Raw genomic sequence first — 17,609 nt, forward strand, 5'->3', positions numbered from 1 at the left:
GAAGCCCTCTCCCCTCCGTGCCACGCTTCTCAACACACCAGGCTGGAGTGGGTCCTTTTTATTGGAAGGGAGGATGGCGGGGAGGAGGACTCTGGGTCCACAGTGGAGGCAGGTACCCAGTGGGGTGACTAAGACGGGTACCCCAGGTACAAATTAGTCCTTGGAGAACACAGTTTTTATTGGTGTTTTTCCATGGTTGAGAGAGAAAAATGTAACAACGTGCCTTGAATAGTTTGGATGCCTGAAAAGCACAGTCAGAACTACGCTGGTACTTTGTTGCCACAGCACTGCCTGTGAAGATGCGGCACCTGAAGCTTCCAGCGAACAATGACGATTGCCCCTGCAGACGCCTGAGCCTCGGTCCCGGCCTGCACGTGCTGCTGCTTGCTTCATCTCCTCAAGTGAGAAGCAGGGCCTGCCTCGCTCAGGTGGCCTCCATATGGCGCGGTCTTTGTGACCTTGGGAGGCTCTGCCCTCCTGAGTGATGTTCTGTGTGCCCACAGGCTTGGCCCTTAGATGAAGAGCAACGGGGTTCACAGACCTTGCCGCAAACGCTGCAGCAGCCCCTGTGCACCCATTCACTTCAGGAAATTGACCTGGGCTTATTTTTTATATCAGTTACCTTTGTTGATGTGTGTATGTGTGTGTGGTTTTATGTTTCGTGTTTCTGTTTGGTTTTCATGCCCTTACGGATAGATTTTATAAACAGTAAGTCTATCAAAAGTTAGGTTTTTTTTACGTTAAACTCATTTTATGAAAAGTACAAATTTCACAGTCATAGTTTTTCTTTAGGGGTCCAAGTTTAGCTTGCAAATCTTCTTGTTCTTTCCATAGGTCTAGAGTGTCCCTCTAAGCACTTGCAAGGGACCTTTAAAGATGTTTGGTTAATTAAAATAATACCATTAATTAAATACTTGCAATGGTTTTAAACTGCAACTTGGATTTTATTTTTTATTCCAGGTTTCTTTTTTTAAGATAAAGTTGACTTAAAGCACTATAAAAGTTTAAGGTTTGAAGCATGATTCGCAAGTTTAGTGAATATCTGTCATCTCAAAATACAAAATTGAAAATAGATACAAAATTGAAAATAGATAAAAGTTTTATTGTGATGATAACTTAGAGTTTATCCTCTTAGCAACTTTCACGTATACTATAGAGCAGTGTTAATTATATTTATCATGTTGTACATTACATCTCTAGTACTTATTTGTCTTATAACAGGAAGTTTGTACCTTTTGACTGCCTTCATACATTCCCCCCTTTTTCCACCACCTACCTCTGGTAACCAGAAATCTGATTTCTTTTTCTTTATTTGTTTGTTTTTGAAGTATCATTGACCTATGACATTATGTTAGTTCCTGTCACATAACAGTGATTTGATATGGCTCAGATGGTAAAGCACCCACCTGCAATGCAGGAGATGTGAGTTGGATTCCTGGGTCAGGAAGATCCCCTGGAGAAGAGAATGGCAACCCACTCCAGTACTCTTGCCTTGAGAATTCCATGGATAGAGGAGCCTTGCAGGCTATAGTCCCTGGAGTCTAAAAGAGTCGGATACGCTGCAACTAACATACGCACGTACATTTCAAAATGATCACCACAATATGTCTAGTTATGACATGTCATCATACAAAGATACTATATAATTATTGCCTGTATTCCCCATACAGTGCATTTCATACCCGTGACTCATTAATTTTTACAAATGAAAGTTTGTACCTCTTAATCTCCTTCACTTTTTTCTTTCCTCCCCTCTGGCAAACACCTGTTTGTTCTCTGTACACATAACTCTGTTTTCATTATATTCATTTGTTTAGTGTTTTTAGATCCCTTGTATAAATGAAGTACAGTATTTTTCTTTCTTACTGTTTTCACTTAGTGTGTGCCCTCTGGGTCCATCCATGTTGTTGCAAATGGCAAAATTTTTGTTCTTTTTTATGGCTGGGTAATATTCCATTGTGTGTGTGTGTACACCAAGTATTCTTTATTCATTCGTCTCTTGATGAACACTTAGTTTACTTCCATACTCTCGCTATTGTAAATAATGCTTCATTGAACACAGGGCTCCATATATCTCTTCTCATTAATGTTTTTGTTCCCTTCAGATAAATACCCAGGAGTTGTATTTTTAATTTTTTTAAGGAACCTATTTACTGTTTTCCATAGTGGCTGTACCAATTTATATTCTTACTAGCAGGGCACAAGGGTTTCGTTTTTTACACATCTTCAGCAACACTTGTCATCTGCCGTCTTTTTTATAATAGCCATTCTGACAGGTATGAGTTGATCTCTCTGTGGTTTTGATTTGCATTTTCCTGATGATTAATGATGTTGAGCATCTTTTCATGTGCCTGTTGGCCATTTATATGTCTTCTTGGAAAAATGTCTATTCAGATCCTCTGCCTGTTTGTTAATCAGGTTTTTTTTTTAATGTTGTATGAGTTATTTGTATATTTTGGATATTAACCCTTTATTGGACATATTGTTTGCAAATATTTCCGTCATTTAGTAGGTGGCCTTTTCTTTTTGTTGATAGTTTCCTTCATTTTGCAAAAGCTTTTTAGTTTGATATAATCCCACTAGTTTATTTTTGCTTTTGTTTTCCTTGCCTGAGGAGACATATCCAAAGAGCATACTTCCTATGTTTTTCTCCATAGGTTCTATGGTTTTGGGGCCTTTAAGTTCTTAATCAGTTTTGAATTTATTTTTGTGCATGGTGGGACTGCATAGTGCAGTTTCCCCAGTAACATCTATTGAAGAGACTGTCTTTTCTCCATTGTATATTCCTGCCTCCTTTGTTTTAGATTAATTGACTGTAAATTTCAAAGTTATTTTCTGGGTTCTTTTTTCTGTTCCATTGATTTACACGTTTGTTTTTATACCAATACTATACTGTTTTGATGACTATAGCTTTGTAGGATGTCTGAAGTCAGGGAGCATGATAACTCCCCTGTGTTGTTCTTTCTCAAGATTGTTTGGGCTGTTCAGGGTCTTTTGTGTTTCCATAGAAATTCTAGAATTATTTGTTTTAATTCTGTGAAAAATGCCATTTGTATTTTGATAAGAATTACATTGAATCTGTAGACAGACTTGGGTAGTATGGTCATCATAACAACATTCTTCTAACCCATGAACATAAGTATCCCTTTCCATCTGTCATCTTCAATTTTCTTCATCAGTGTCTTAAAGTTTTCTGAGTATGAGTCTTTTACCTCTATAGTTAGATTTATTTCTAGGTATTTTATTCATTTTTTATGTGATTGTAAATGATATTGTTTTCTTAATTTCTCTTTCTGATAGTTCCTTGTTAGTATATAGAAATTCAACAGATTTCTATATATTAATTTTGTACCCTGCACCTTTACCAAATTTATTGATGAGTTTTAGTAGTTTTTGGTGGCATCTTTAGGCTTTTCTATGTATAGTATTATGTCATCTTCAAACAGTGACAGTTTTAAATTCTTCCTTTCCAAGTTGGATTTCTTTTATTTCTTCTTACTGTCTGATTGCTGTGGCTGGATTCTAATACCATGTTGAATAAAAGTGGTGAGAGTGAGCATCTTTTGTCTTGTTCCTGATCTTAGAGGAAATGCTTTAAGTTCTTCAGCCATTGAGTATGATGTTAGCTACGGACTTGTCATATATGGCATATATGTTGAGGTATGTTCCTTCATTACTCACATTGTGGAGAGTTTTTATCATAAAAGGATGTTGAATTTTCTCAAATATTTTTTCTGCATCCATTGAGATGATCATATGATTTTTATTCTTCAATTTGTCAACAGGTATATCCCACTGACTGATTTGTGGAGATTGAATTATCTTTGCACCCACTGGATAAATTCACATTAATCATCATATATAATTCTTTTAATATACTGTTGAATTTGATTTTCTAATGTTTGTTGAGGATTTTTTTCATCTGTGTTCATCATATTTTTATCAGTGTGTTGGCCTGTAATTTTCTTTTTCTGTGAACTCTTTGTCTGATTTTGGTATCAGGGTGGTGCTGGCCTCATATAATGAGTTAGGAAGTATTCCTTCCTCTGCAATTTTTTAGAATATTTGAGAAGGATAGGTGTTCACTCTTTTCTCAATATTTGGTAGAATTCACCTGTAAAGCCATCTGGTTCTGAACTTTTGTTCACTGTATTGTTTTAAATTACTGATTCAGTTTTATTGGTAATTGGTCTGCTCATATTTTCTATTTCTTCTTGATTCTGTCCTGGGAAATTGTACATTTCTCGGAATTTGTACATTTCTTCTAAGTTGTCAATTTTATTGTCATGTAGTAGTAATCTCTTATGATCTTTTGCATTTCTCTGGTGCTCATTGTAATTTCTTTTTCATCTCTGATTTTATTGATTTGGACCCTCTCCATTTTTAAGAGTCTAGAAAGGTTTACCAATTTTATCTTTGCCAAAAGACAGCTCTTGGTTTCATTGATCTTTCCTATTGTTTTTAGTCTGTTTCATTTATTTCTGCTGATCTTTATAATTTCTTTCCTTCTACTAACTGGGTTGTGTTTGTTTTTCTCTTGTTCGTTTAGGTTTAAGGTTAGGTAGTTTATTTGAGATTTTTGTTTGTTTCCTAAGATGAGCTTGTGTCACTATAAACTTCCTTCTGGGAACTGCTTTTGCTGCATCCCGTAGATTTTGTGGTTTTGTTTCCATTTGTCTCCAGGTATTTTTTGATTTGTTCCTTGATTTCTTCAGTGATCCATTGGTTGTATAGTAGCATATTTTTAGTCTCCACACATTTGTGATTTTTGAGTGGTTTTGTTGTTTTTTTTCCTATAGCTGATTTATAATCTTACAGCACTGTGGTCAGAAAAAATGCTGGGTATGTTTTCAGTTTTCTTAAATTTACTGAGATTCATTTTGTGGCCTAGCCTGTGATCTATCCTGGAGAATGTTCCATTTGCACTTGAAAAATGTATGTATTCTGCTGCTTTTAGAGGGAATATTCTCTATATATCTTAGCACATCTAGGCTAATGTTTCACTTAAGGCCAGTGTTTCCTTACTGATTTTTTTGTTGGATGATGTTCATTGATATAAGGGTGTTAAAATCCCCTATTACTATTGTTTTAGTGTCAATTTCTTGCTTTGTGTCTGTTAACATTTTCTGTGTATGTTTAGGTGCTCTTATGTTTGGTGCATATATGTTTACAATTTTATTTATTATTTATTATTAATTTTTATTTATTATATCCTCTTCTTGGACTGACCCCTTGGTTACTCTGTAATGTCCTCCTGTCTCTTGTTACAGTCTTCATTTTAAAGTTTAATATAAGTATCACTACCATGGCTTTCTTTTAATTTCCATTTGCACGGAATACCTTTTTTCATCCCCTCACTTTCAGTCTGATTCTGAAGTGCATCTCTTGTAGGCAGCATATATATGGATCTTGCTTTTGTATTCATTCAGCCACTCTGTGTCTTTTGTTTGAAACATTTATACCATTTACATTTAAAGTAATTATTGATATGTATATATTTATATAATTATGAATTTTATATTTTAGATTTTTAAACTATTTCAAGGACCTTTTTGAATTCTAAACAGGCTTATAACTTCAGTAGATTAAAATTGTAAACAGTAAAGCTGACATCTTAGGTGTTTCAAAGCTATGCATAAACTTAGTAAGGTTTGAATTTAAAATTTAAGTGTAAAGCCTTAATTATATATTCCAAATAGAAGTTTCACAGCTATCATTCTAATATGCTCTTAAATACTACAATATGAGAGATTTAAAAATACACAGACTCCTTCCTAATTAAAAGTCAGTAATAAGCTTTGGACTGTCTCTTACTTTACTATATCTACACCTGTGTTTTCCAGGGGTTAAAACATGCATACCCAGTGAATAAAGACTGCTCAGCCCTGGTTAATTGAGACATCTGCCGGCTGCTCAGTGGAGTCCTCTCAGGGACCTGCTGGAATTCACAGAGTTCTGGGTGGTTTTTAAGAGGAGAAAGAGGGCAGTGGCTTGTATAGCACACAGCCCACACAGTATTCCTTAGTATGTTGACAAAACAGAGTACAACCACACAGCTTCATCACTGGATTGGATTTTGCATTTCTTTGGCCTTTGCAATAAACGTGTATTCTTTCCATACATTGCTAGAGACATGTGAACTTGATGGACCTTTGCTGTTCTTTCATGTTCTTAGGATGGCATCATTCTTGTGGAATATTCCCAATGATATTGATCCTTCACATGCTCTCCAACTGTATTTGGGTCATTCACATGACTTTTTCTGACTTGCCATTACAACCTGTAAGATCAGTCTGCTGACACCCTCTATGCATATATTATCATTTTCCTATTATTGCATGAATTATCATTATAATATATCTGAATATTTACTCCTTGCTTTTCTTCTAATTCACTGCATAGGGTGTTTTTTGTTTTAAATCAGTTGCTGGAAAAAAAAGGGGCTCTTCTTTTTAGCTTGTTTTCTCTGGCAGACTAGACTCCTAGTCTTGGATGTGGGCAGAGGCCCCTCTTCACTTCTTACAGATCATTTTCCTGGGGCCTTGCTGTGCTGGTGACTTCCTCCTTCTGTAGAGGAGATGCTGTGGCATTCTTCTGTAAGCCACTTCAGCATGAGCTAGATAAAGTCACAATCTTCGCCCTTCTAGGTGATAATAAGCATATAGCTACATCCATCAAGTTGGTTTTATCCTAGGTCCAGAGACGTAAGAAAACATTTTAATTAAAAGAAAATTTTAGGAGGGCTGGGGGAGGGCAATTTTAGCAAATCTTCCAAAGATAAGAAGTTGCTTGGTTTTTATAACAGAGGCTTCCATTTCCCTTAACCACAGCCCTACCTATAAGGATGCCTTGGCAAAGAATTCACCAGGGCTTTGCCTGAAGATCTGCTATTTTGTAAGGTAACATTTCTGCATACATTTGGGACTTTGTGGGGAGGGATGAAATGAAAAAGCCACATGTGGTTGTGCCAAAATCTTTTGTCATGGCTTCTCAGATTATGATTCACTTTAGCATAGCATAGCATTTGATATGGGCAGGTGTGAGGGCCCACAGATGATTGTCACTGGGTGGTTTTCTTCTCTGCCCCCTACCCCCACTCCAGCTCCTTATATTCTGTACAGAGTATATAGTCAGTATTTCCAGGAATACAGGACAAATCAGCCCGTCTTTTTCTGAGTCCTTCTCGTGGGAAGAACCTACCAAAATGTGAGTCCTTGGCTTCAGTTTTGGCTTGTTTTGTGACTCCCACCATGCAGGTACTGGATAACAGAATTCTGGATCATGTTTAAGATGGATACCAGCTTGGCAAGCACCATGGAGGAGTTTCAGGAACTGGTGAAAGCAAACGGCGAGGAGCTCCACCGCCGCCTGATTGACACAACGCAAATGTGAGTGCCCTGTCTTTGGAAACCACCTCCCTCCTGTAATACAACCCAGGCTGCTCAGCAAGCCTGTGTGTCCTGCTGTGACCTCTGCTGTGTCCTGCTGCGACCCAAGAAGCCTTCAGGCAGGTTCAGTGGCTTTACCAAAGAGAAGAGCTTGCCTTGTGCCAGGAAAGCAGAGAAGTCCCTGGTGGTAATGCTGTATGTGGCTTCTATCTGACAGCAGGAAAAAAAGTCTCAGTGAAAAAGAAATCAGGTAGCAAGATGCTGATTAAAATTTATACAAATCCCAAGAAACTGAAAGTGCAGTGACTAAATTGGTGCTTCTTCAGCAGCCAATGCCTGGAGGCATCCTGAACTTACAAATACAGAAGGCACTGCTGGAAAATGGATCCCGCAGAGGGTTTATAACATACATGGACATCTGCAAGAGACACTGCAAGAGATCTGTGCAGAGGTGGAAAAGTATTCAGGAATATTTCATATTGTTCTTTGGGATTTCTTATTTATGAGATGGTCCCAGTCTGAAAAAAATCAATGCCTGTCCTAATTTCGGGGGAGGAGAGTACACTCGTTGTCTGCTAAGGCTTTCATAATGTGGTTGCTTTATTTTAGAATAATATAGATCCCTAGGACATAGAATTCTAGTGCTGAAATATATTTTAAAGATGCTTTTATCTTGGGAAACTGAGGCTCAGCAAGACTGGCTCGTCTGGGGATACAGAGCTAGTCGAGTTAGTGACAGAGCAGAAGCTGGACTGTGAGAGTCCCTAGTGCCTTGTGCCACGGCCACACAGAAATGATTTCCAAATCACGTGCCAGAGTCCCACTTAAATCTCCTTTGCAGGTTGGACTCTCTGAACTTCTTTCCTTAGAACTGTAACAACGTGAAAGATAAAAGAAGGTTTTGCAATAGCAACATCTTCATTTCTTAAAATGCAGCACACAGGGCCTGGGACAGTCTGGAAACCCTGACTTCCTTGTCCCAGTACACCTCTAGCTGACTTTCCTCTACCAATATTTTCCACAGTATGTTCTTTAGGAATTAGTCAATGGGATGTTGCCTGACCAGATAATACTTGAGAAATAGTGAACTGAACTTCCCTTTTGCGATGCATCTCAGAGTCTGTAATATGCTCTTTGGCTAAGGGGGCTGCAGAATTTGTAGCATTTCCCAAACTCGTTTGACCACAGAACCCTTTTGTCAAGAGACAAGGTTCTCAGGAATTCCTGTTTGGGAAACACAGTCTGCAACCTGCTATCTTTCTCTTTGCTTCCTTAGTGAAGGAAATTGAAAAAGAAATATGTGGATTGATTACAAGAAAATGTGTGTGGGGCCAACTCTAGAGTTAGCTAGGCTTCCTTGGTCATTTCAGTTCCTGGGGACATTTGAGGAAAATGCCACAAGTCTGCCCAGAGGGACCTTGTGTTCCTACACATGATTCCCCAGCGTAGCATCTCCTCTCTGTGCCCTTCTGGCGTGGAAACTGCCCCCAAACCTTGAGATTTCCAACCAGATAGAATCCCCATCACCCTCATGAGATGAAGGAATACACGGTAGACATGGAGAGAACATATGTGACAAGGCTACAGAGAGGGGCCAGCACTTGAAGGCCAGGACACCGTGACCAGGGCTGTGTCCTTCCCACTTCCTTAAGATCAACACATTTTACCCAGGCCCCAGAAAGTTAGCTAATGGTGCTTTGCATATTCTTGTAAGAAACGTTCATGGATTTACTTGCATTAGAAAAGCAGTTTTGATTTATTCTTTTCCCCCTGTCTTCTCCCTTTTCACTTTTACTCACAAAAGCAATGCCCGTGACTGGTCCAGGAAACTGACTCAACGGATAAAATCGAACACCAGCAAGAAGCGGAAAGTCTCCCTGCTCTTTGACCATCTGGAGCCAGAAGAACTGTCTGAGCACCTCACTTACCTGGAGTTCAAGTCCTTCCGGAGGATATCGGTAGGTACCCAAGGGGCTGGAGAAAAGCTGCCCTGCGACAGCTCTGAGAGTAAGCAGAGGAATTCAACAGGCCACCAATCTCCTCACCCTGAAGTCCCCTCTGGGCTGGCGGGCTTTCCCGTCAGCCTGTGTGTAGTTGGGCAAGTCAGGGCACACTGCCGGGCTGTGTTCCTCCTGCTCTGCTCCCCGCTCCATCCTCCAAGTCCGCCTCCCCCTCCCCACTACTCGTTCAGGTGATAGTACTGTGCACACATGATTCCTTGTGCACATGAGTGTACACACAAGACATGTGCGTGTGCGCACACACACACACACACACATTTTCCCCCTGATTAATGATTGTCTTTCAGAATTTTCTTTAAAATTTTCCTCCCCCAAAATGAGGATAAGTCCTGTAAGAGTTTGAATTCATTCTAGAATAGGCTTTGGATGGCTGGGGGAAATTTCAAAATAAATCAGATGCTACTGGTCTAGTTCAGAATTTACCTAAACTCTTGAAGTGCTGCTGACATGGCCCCATAGTCACCCCTGATCCTAGAGATAAACTCTGCTCACCGAGACCTTGCTCCTTCAAACTCTATATGTGATACCAAAGAACAGCAGCTCTATGCAAGAGAACTCGCTGCCATTGAAGCGAACAGAGCTTCGTTGGAGAGAGAGAGAGAGGGTGACATAATAGATTTTGTGAGATTATCTTTGTTTTTCCCCTTCAGCAGCAGAGCTGGAACTGGTACTGGGATTTTTCTTCTATACTGTACTCTTCAGAGTTTAAACGAGATCCTATCCATATCTGCTCAGCATAATATTTGGGTTAACTAGTATGTGTACACATCCGTTTATGCCTGATTGCTTCTGATGTAGAGAGGCGTGCTGTGGGTGGAATAAGTAAGATAGCCTTCCTGCCATCCTTGTCGGCAGGAAAGGAGAGGAGGCCCAAGAGCTCCTCTGTCCCTCAGCAGCTTCTGGTCATCAGCTCAGCAGAGGTAGCATGCCCCTCGTGTCTCCAAGAATGCTGGAGCACAGTCCTGATGAGTTTCTTTTTCCCCAGTTCTCTGATTATCAGAATTACCTTGTGAATAGTTGCGTGAAGGAGAACCCCACCATGGAGCGGTCCATTGCTCTGTGCAACGGCATCTCCCAGTGGGTACAGCTGATGGTTCTCAGCCGCCCCACCCCCCAGCTCCGAGCTGAAGTCTTCATCAAGTTCATCCAGGTGGCCCAGGTGAGTGACTGGATGAAGACCTGAGGCCTGGTAATACCAGGTAAATGACTCCCTCTCCCCTCAGCCTAGTCTGTCCATGAGAGCTGCTTTCCCCTCATAAATCTCCTGGTGGGGTTTGTGCACCTTCACCTGTCCTCAGATCTCGGTATGATGACTTTTCTACATCCCACAGGAGATCAGGATGGAGAGGGCCATGTAGGCGATCTTCAGAGTCAGGGTACAGCTTTAGTTCTGTTTAAATCTTTAACGCGTTTCAGAAGATGCTTACCAGCCAACTTTGTTTTACCTTATTGTGGTCCACTTAGCAAAGGAAAGGGTAATTCAGATTTCAGTATAGCTGGGCCAGCTTGATTTAGGTCTGTGAGCCCAAGTTATGTTGAATGGCTGGGTTTAGTGTTTGAGGAGTAGGTTTTAAGCATTTGATAAGAGGAAAGCAGATACTATGAACACATATCTGAAATTTCACAGAGATTCTAGCACTCTCTCTCAGGTAGTTATAGTCCTATTTAAGCCATGGTGTTGCCCACAAAAATAAAAACAGTCTGGTCACTTTGGGGTAAAGAATATAAAAGATTATACTGAATGATATATTTTTCTAGCTTTAGATGTTCTAGACCAGTGTTTCTTAACTTGTGGTACATGGACCACTTGCTCTGATATTAACTAAAGGTATGTTAAAATCATAGATCCCTTAAGCTCAGCCCCAGATCCAGGGAATCAGGACTTGGGTCCAGAATCTTTGTGTTAAACAAGTACTTTGGGTGTTTCTTAGAAACCACCGATGTAGAGAGTGGTCTACAGACCAGCTGAAATGAAAGGAAGAAGATGGGATGCTTTGCTAGATTTGGGATCTGCTGGTCTGGAATAAGCCTGAGAAAAGAAATGTTTGGAAAACTGCAATACCTGATCACTAGCCTTTGGCCAGAATTAGGAATACTCATAGCACAGAGACAAGAGACAATCTCAAGCTCCCACGTAACTGACATGTACAGTGACTCTGCTAGCATCTGTTTTCTGTGTCACAGAAGCTCCATCAGCTGCAGAACTTCAATACGTTGATGGCGGTGATTGGAGGGCTATGTCACAGCTCTATTTCCAGGCTCAAGGAGACAAGTTCACATGTCCCGCATGAAATCAATAAGGTCAGTGCTCCTGTCTCCTCTAGGGCCCTTCAGCAGCATTCCTAGGACCAGTGTCAGCATTTCCTCCTTGAGGGGCAACCTAGAGAGCATTTCCAAGCCACACCATCCCTTTTGTAACCAGGCAAAATACCCAGGAGAGAACCCCTTAAGAAAACCCACAGGGTGGGGACGTCACAGATTTGCAGATGACTGAGGCAGTCTGGCCAGTGTTACTGCCCCCATTCCCGCTGGTGATTTGGAACAATATGTGCCTCTTTTCCATGCTCATTGGCCACTGAGTGTCCAGAGCCACCATTTTAGTACTGACCCCCTTGCTTGAGCAAGGAATAGTGGTGGTTCAGTGACCATAGTTCAGTTTGCATGTCAAGTGAGGTTATATATTGACACATTAGAAATCTAACTAGCCAGACACCTTGGAGAGTGACATTCTGGAAAGATGAATTTTCCCAGATAGTTGGAAATAAGCTTTTCAGGTACGATTTTGTAATAGGTGGTATTTTATTGAGGAATATTATTCTTAAGTGTCCTATGTACTTCCCTACATTAGATTTTATAGAGACTTTAATCCTTTATGATACAGGACTATTATTATACATATAAACCATTATGATACAGTGCAGATATAAATGCAGCTATATATGATATGGGTTTGATGATGACTGCTCTGAGTATTTCATCTCATCTGGCCTTTCTTACTAAACTCAAAACCCCAGCCCCCACCTCCAAGCTGACACAGGAGGAGGCTCTCTTCTTAGGGAAGAGATATCTTAGCCTCCTTGCCCCATCTGCTTTTCCCAGGTGTTCACCCGTCTTTCAGGAAGTTTCTTATTAACCATCCCTGCTCTCACAACACTGGGGTTGGAGGATGCTGCTCCACCCACACCTTCCAGTGGTCTGATGACCTTATAATTTCTTGATCCTGCTGGCTGAGACCAGGCAGAACAACTGAAGAGACTGCCTGCATCACAGAGGTGACACAGGGAGAGAATCACAGAGACTAATGTGCCTTCGTGTCATATTGACAAGCCTGCTCCTCTGCAATGCTACTGGACCTTCAGGGTGGTCTGCAGAGTGAATTCCTAAGTCCAGGGTTAAAACTAGTGTCCCCCAATAGTTTATTTCACTTTCTAAGGGGAACAAAAAGTTCTCTACATCTTTGCTGCTCATCTCTCGTCTTGTGAGCCTTTCCCCGACTCCACACTCCCCAGCCCTATTTGCTCAGGTGTCTGCTCTCTTGTGGCCTTGTGACTGTGGGAGGCTGACTCTCAGACCTCAAGTAACTTCATCAGGGAGAAACGGTGTCTCTTAGGCCACAATTTTATGACAGGAATTTCCAGCACAGCGTTTAAAATTGTTATTCTGTGTTGTGACATGATTGGCAGGGAGTCTCTTCTTCCTGTCTTTGCTTCTGAGAAAGCTGGTCACCACACATGGGGATGGGTTCCTGGGAACCACATGCTGACTTGAAGCAGGTGTGTTGGAAGGAGCAGCAGATGTGGCTGCACCCTTGCCTAGCACCCTTCAGCCACAGCAAAGCACAGGCTCTAGTGCAGAGTCCCCAGGCCTCCGCCTCATCCCTGTCTGGTCCTTTGCCAGGAATTGGTCTGCTCTGTTCAGTCTCCCTGTCCAGGGTTTCAGTCTGTGAGTGGACTGTCGCCTGCTTCCTAGACATAGGCCCATCCTGAGACTCGCTGAGTGAAGGCCCACAGAGCCCAGCATAAGAAATACGAACACTCGATAGACGACTGACGTGTCACACTGGAAACACACCCCTCCCTATGCCAGCTGTGGGCAGCACACTTCACTTGTCTCTGGAAGACACAAGGGAAGGGGACTGCGGACGGCGTTCAGAGGGACACTTGCCATGCACTGTATAATCTTGTACCTTAAAAAAAAAAGTTTCTTATCTTGTGCTTGTACCACTTATTTTTTTAAAAGAACAACTTTAGCATAAAAATATTAAAACCTTACTTAGAATTTTCCAGCTATGAAGTAAAGTACACCTTGCCCTTGGTAAGTCTGCTCTGTGACATGTAAGTTGGCGCTGTCACTGGAGGGTCAGAGCCTGCACCTTGAGATGGCTCGCCCCTTGCCTGACTCATCAGGGGCCAGGTGTGGTCATGGTAGGGGCTGAGGGTAAACAGGTGGCTGCTGCAGACAAGAGAGCCCGCCTGGAGGGTACCTGTGACCAGCTCCCCTCTTCTGTCTTGTAGGTTCTAGGTGAGATGACTGAGCTGCTGTCCTCCTGCAGAAACTATGACAACTACCGGCGTGCTTACGGGGAGTGCACCGACTTCAAGATCCCCATCCTGGGGGTGCACCTCAAGGACCTCATCTCCCTGTACGAAGCCATGCCCGACTACCTGGAGGAGGGGAAGGTGAACGTCCCCAAGCTGCTGGCCCTGTACAACCACATCAATGAGTTAGTCCAGCTACAGGAGGTGGCCCCACCCCTGGAGGCCAACAAGGACCTGGTGCATCTGCTGACGGTGAGGCTCCATGGGAGACAAGTTACTAGCACTTCCTTATCAGATACCAGCTCAGTGAAGCCTCACAGAACTCTGTGAAGTGGATACTGTCGTTACATCCGTTTTATGGATGGGGATTCTGAGGCAAAAATACGTAACTTGGCAGAGGCTGCACGTTATTAAGCAGCAGAGCCTGGTCTGAGACCCAGATGGTGGGACTCCAGGGCTGTGCTCCTTGAACTTCTAGGAGTATTCCCTTCCTCGTAGAAAAGCCAGTCCTAAGCTCTCTGGGAGGAGCTGATAGCAGATCAGGATACAAGACTTGGTAAGAGATGGAGACAGTGGGTTTTCATTAAAAAAAAAAAAAAAAGGAGGGGGGAAATGGCAGTGAGTTAAAAAAAACAAAAACAGGTTCATTATTTGGGTCCTGCCACCACTGGCTTAGATCCCAGAGACATTCAAGCCCAGGGTGGGCGAGCACTTGTCATGGTGCGGGAGACCAGACTGTGCCTTTGGGTGTGCTGTGAGAGCAGATGAACTCCCTTCCAGACTGTGGTTTTGTAGTTCACCAGTTGTGCGCTATGAGCACAGAACTGTTTCCTTCTCTGTGAAATCAGAGGGGTTCATCTCTGTGATGACTTCTCACTTCTCTTTCAGTACTAAAATTGTACAATTTTTAATGCGTTTTTTTGTTTTTTTTTGTTTTTTTTTTTGCAGCATGGAATAATCACTGTAGCCTCTTCGTACCTGAGGGGACTATTCTGATAGTTCCTCAGGCTTTGCATTCAGCTGGTATCTAATCCCAGCCTTTTTACTAATTGGCCAGGTGACTGGCTGGTCTCATCCTTAAGATAGTAACATCTGAGAAAAGAGGCTCTGAATCTTAATTTTCTTGGATTACAAATTTTGTGAGGAAAGCAGTGAACATTCTTCTACCCAAAAAAATAAGCATGTTTTTGAGTTCTTAACCCCCTAAAGCCCATCCATAGAATCAGGTTCAGAACAAGATTATTTCTAAGACTGCTGTCCTCTAAAATTTTAAAGTTCTGAGATATATAAAACTCTTAATATCATTTGACAATGTCACTTAAATGGAATTCTGTTGCTGGAATCAAATTTTAATAGTATCTGGCCATGAAAACTGTCCTTTCAGCCTGCTTTGGGAGAGAACACCTGAGGTGTGGACTGTCTGACAGATAAGGCCTTTGGTCTAAGCTCTACATAGAAGCTTAGCTGTTTAACTATAGTTTAAAAGAAACTTCTCCAAATTTAAAAACATTTTAAAGAACTAATGCTTGCCCTACTCCAGTAGTAGATGTTATATCCCCAAAACTTTGTGAATTTTTAACAAGTAAAGTAACTTACGGCTTGGAAGAGGGAACCCCAGGGAAGAAGCACTGGCAAACAGCATTCTAGCAATTAACTCTGTTCTGCTTTGCTTGGCAGTTATCCCTAGATCTCTACTACACCGAAGATGAAATCTATGAACTTTCCTATGCCCGGGAACCCAGGAATCACAAAGCCCCAGTGAGTTTTTCATATTAAGCCTCCCATATGTAACAGGTGCTTTACAAGTTGCTCATCAAGGTCATTAATCTTGGAACAGACTTTAGTTCAGTTTAAGAAGCATATTATGTTTCTATTTTGTACCTAACATTGTGCTAGGAGTAAGGAAAACTTCAGTACGTATGAGGAATAGTTCCTGACCATAAAGAACCTGCACAGTATTCACAGGGATAAGACTCCTATGTGAACAGCAAATAACAACCTGCCATGGGTGTCAGAAGTGGGAGAATCAGCCAGTGGTTTACTGGCTAGAGAAGGGATATAGCATGGTGGCCTGGAGTAACCTTGCCCTCCTGTTGACTATAAAGCATCCTCACATCAGTTGTTTCTCTGCATCCATTCATCTGTTCATGGATATTTAGGTTGCCTCCATGTCTTAGCTATTGCAAACAGTGCTGCAGTCAACACCAGGGTGCATATATCATTTCAAAGTATGGTTTTCTCCAGATACATGCTGAGGAGTGGGATTGCTGGATCATAGAGTGGTTCTCTTTATAGTTTTGTTAAGGAATATCTGTACTGTTCTCCATAATGGCTGTACCAATTTACACTCCCACCAGCAGTGTAGGAGGGCGCCCTTTTCTCCCCAACCTCTTCAGCATTTGTCATTGATAGACTTCTTGATGATGGCCATTCTGACCAGTGTGAGGTGATAACGTCAAAGTACTTTTGATTTGAATTTCTCTGATAAGTGATGTTGAATATCTTTCCATGTGCTTTTTGCCCATCTCTGTCTTCTTTGGAGAACTATCTACTTAAATCTTCTGCCTTTTATATTATATATATGTGTGTGTGTGTGTGGTTTTACAGAGAGCTGCAGAGTTGTTTGTATATTTGGAGATTAATCCCTTGTCACTTTGTAAATATTTTCTCCATTTTCTCAGCTGTCTTTTGGTTGTTTTGTGGTTTCCTTGCTGTGATGAAGTTTTTAAGTTTAATTAGGTCTCATTTGTTTTCATTTTCATTACTGTTGGAGGTGGATCAAAGATATTGCTGTGATTTATGTTAAGAGTATTCTGCCTGTTTTCCTCTAGGAGTTCTACAGAATCTGGACTTACATGTAGGTTTTTGATCCATTTTGAGTTTATTTTTGTGTATGGTGTTCTAATTTCATTCTCTTACATGTAGCTATCCAGTTTTCCCAGCACTACCTACTGAAAAGACTCTTTTCTCCATTATTCTCTTTCTCCATATATTCTTGCCTCCTTTGACATAGATTAATTGACCGTAATTGTGTGCGTTTATTCCTGGGCTTTCTGTTTCATTGATCTATAGTTCTGTTTGTGCACCAGCACCATACTGTTTCGGTTACTGTTGCTTTTGTGGTATAGCCTAACGTCAGTCAAGGAGTCCAATTCCTGCAGTTCAGTTTTTCCTTCTCAGGATTGCTTTGGCTATTTGGGATTTTTTGTATTTTCATGCAAATTTTAAAGCTATTTGTTCTAGTTCTGTGAAAAATGTCATGGGTAACTTGGTAGGGATTGTGTTGAATCTCTAGGTTCCATGGGTAGTCATTGGAAGAATACTGATTCTTCCAATCTAAGAGTATGGCATATCTTTCCATCTGTTTGTGTCATCTTCAGTTTCTTTCATCAGCATCTTACAGTTTTTGGCATACAGGTCTTTTGTCTCCTTAGGTAGGTCTATGCTTAGCTATTTTACTCTTTTTGATGCAATGGTAAATGGTTATTGTTTCCCTAATTTCTCTTTCTGATCTTTCATTATTAGTGTATAGGAATGCAAGAGATTTTTTTAGTCTGAAACTTTACCAAATTCATTGACGACTCTAGTTTTCTGGTAAAATCTTTAGGATGTTCTCTGTATAGTGTCATGTACTCTGCAGTGATAGTTTTACTGATTTTCCA

At 41.1% G+C, this 17,609-nt stretch overlaps 1 protein-coding gene across 5 annotated transcripts in view; it reads left to right on the forward strand.

Annotated features, from left to right (window-relative positions):
* The window catches only part of RASGRP1 (RAS guanyl releasing protein 1), a 76,248-nt gene that overhangs the window by 43,156 nt on the left and 15,483 nt on the right, over window positions 1-17,609 (forward strand). For 3 of the 5 annotated variants that reach the window (XR_009695149.1, XR_009695150.1, XM_061157615.1), the window contains exons 4-10: window positions 6,837-6,899; window positions 7,257-7,388; window positions 9,193-9,346; window positions 10,395-10,568; window positions 11,594-11,710; window positions 13,924-14,199; window positions 15,625-15,705. Coding sequence is in view for 3 of the 5 variants with exons in the window: in XM_061157615.1 (XP_061013598.1) it covers window positions 6,837-6,899; window positions 7,257-7,388; window positions 9,193-9,346; window positions 10,395-10,568; window positions 11,594-11,710; window positions 13,924-14,199; window positions 15,625-15,705 (997 nt within the window). In the remaining 2 variants the exon portion in view is untranslated. Of the gene's footprint in view, window positions 1-285; window positions 402-6,830; window positions 6,900-7,256; window positions 7,389-9,192; window positions 9,347-10,394; window positions 10,569-11,593; window positions 11,711-13,923; window positions 14,200-15,624; window positions 15,706-17,609 lie in introns of all 5 variants that reach the window. The other 2 variants (XM_061157616.1, XM_061157617.1) reach the window with 1 other exon arrangement.

The sequence above is a fragment of the Dama dama genome, chromosome 12 (assembly GCF_033118175.1).
Source record: "Dama dama isolate Ldn47 chromosome 12, ASM3311817v1, whole genome shotgun sequence".
In the NCBI taxonomy this organism is placed as follows: domain Eukaryota; kingdom Metazoa; phylum Chordata; class Mammalia; order Artiodactyla; family Cervidae; genus Dama; species Dama dama.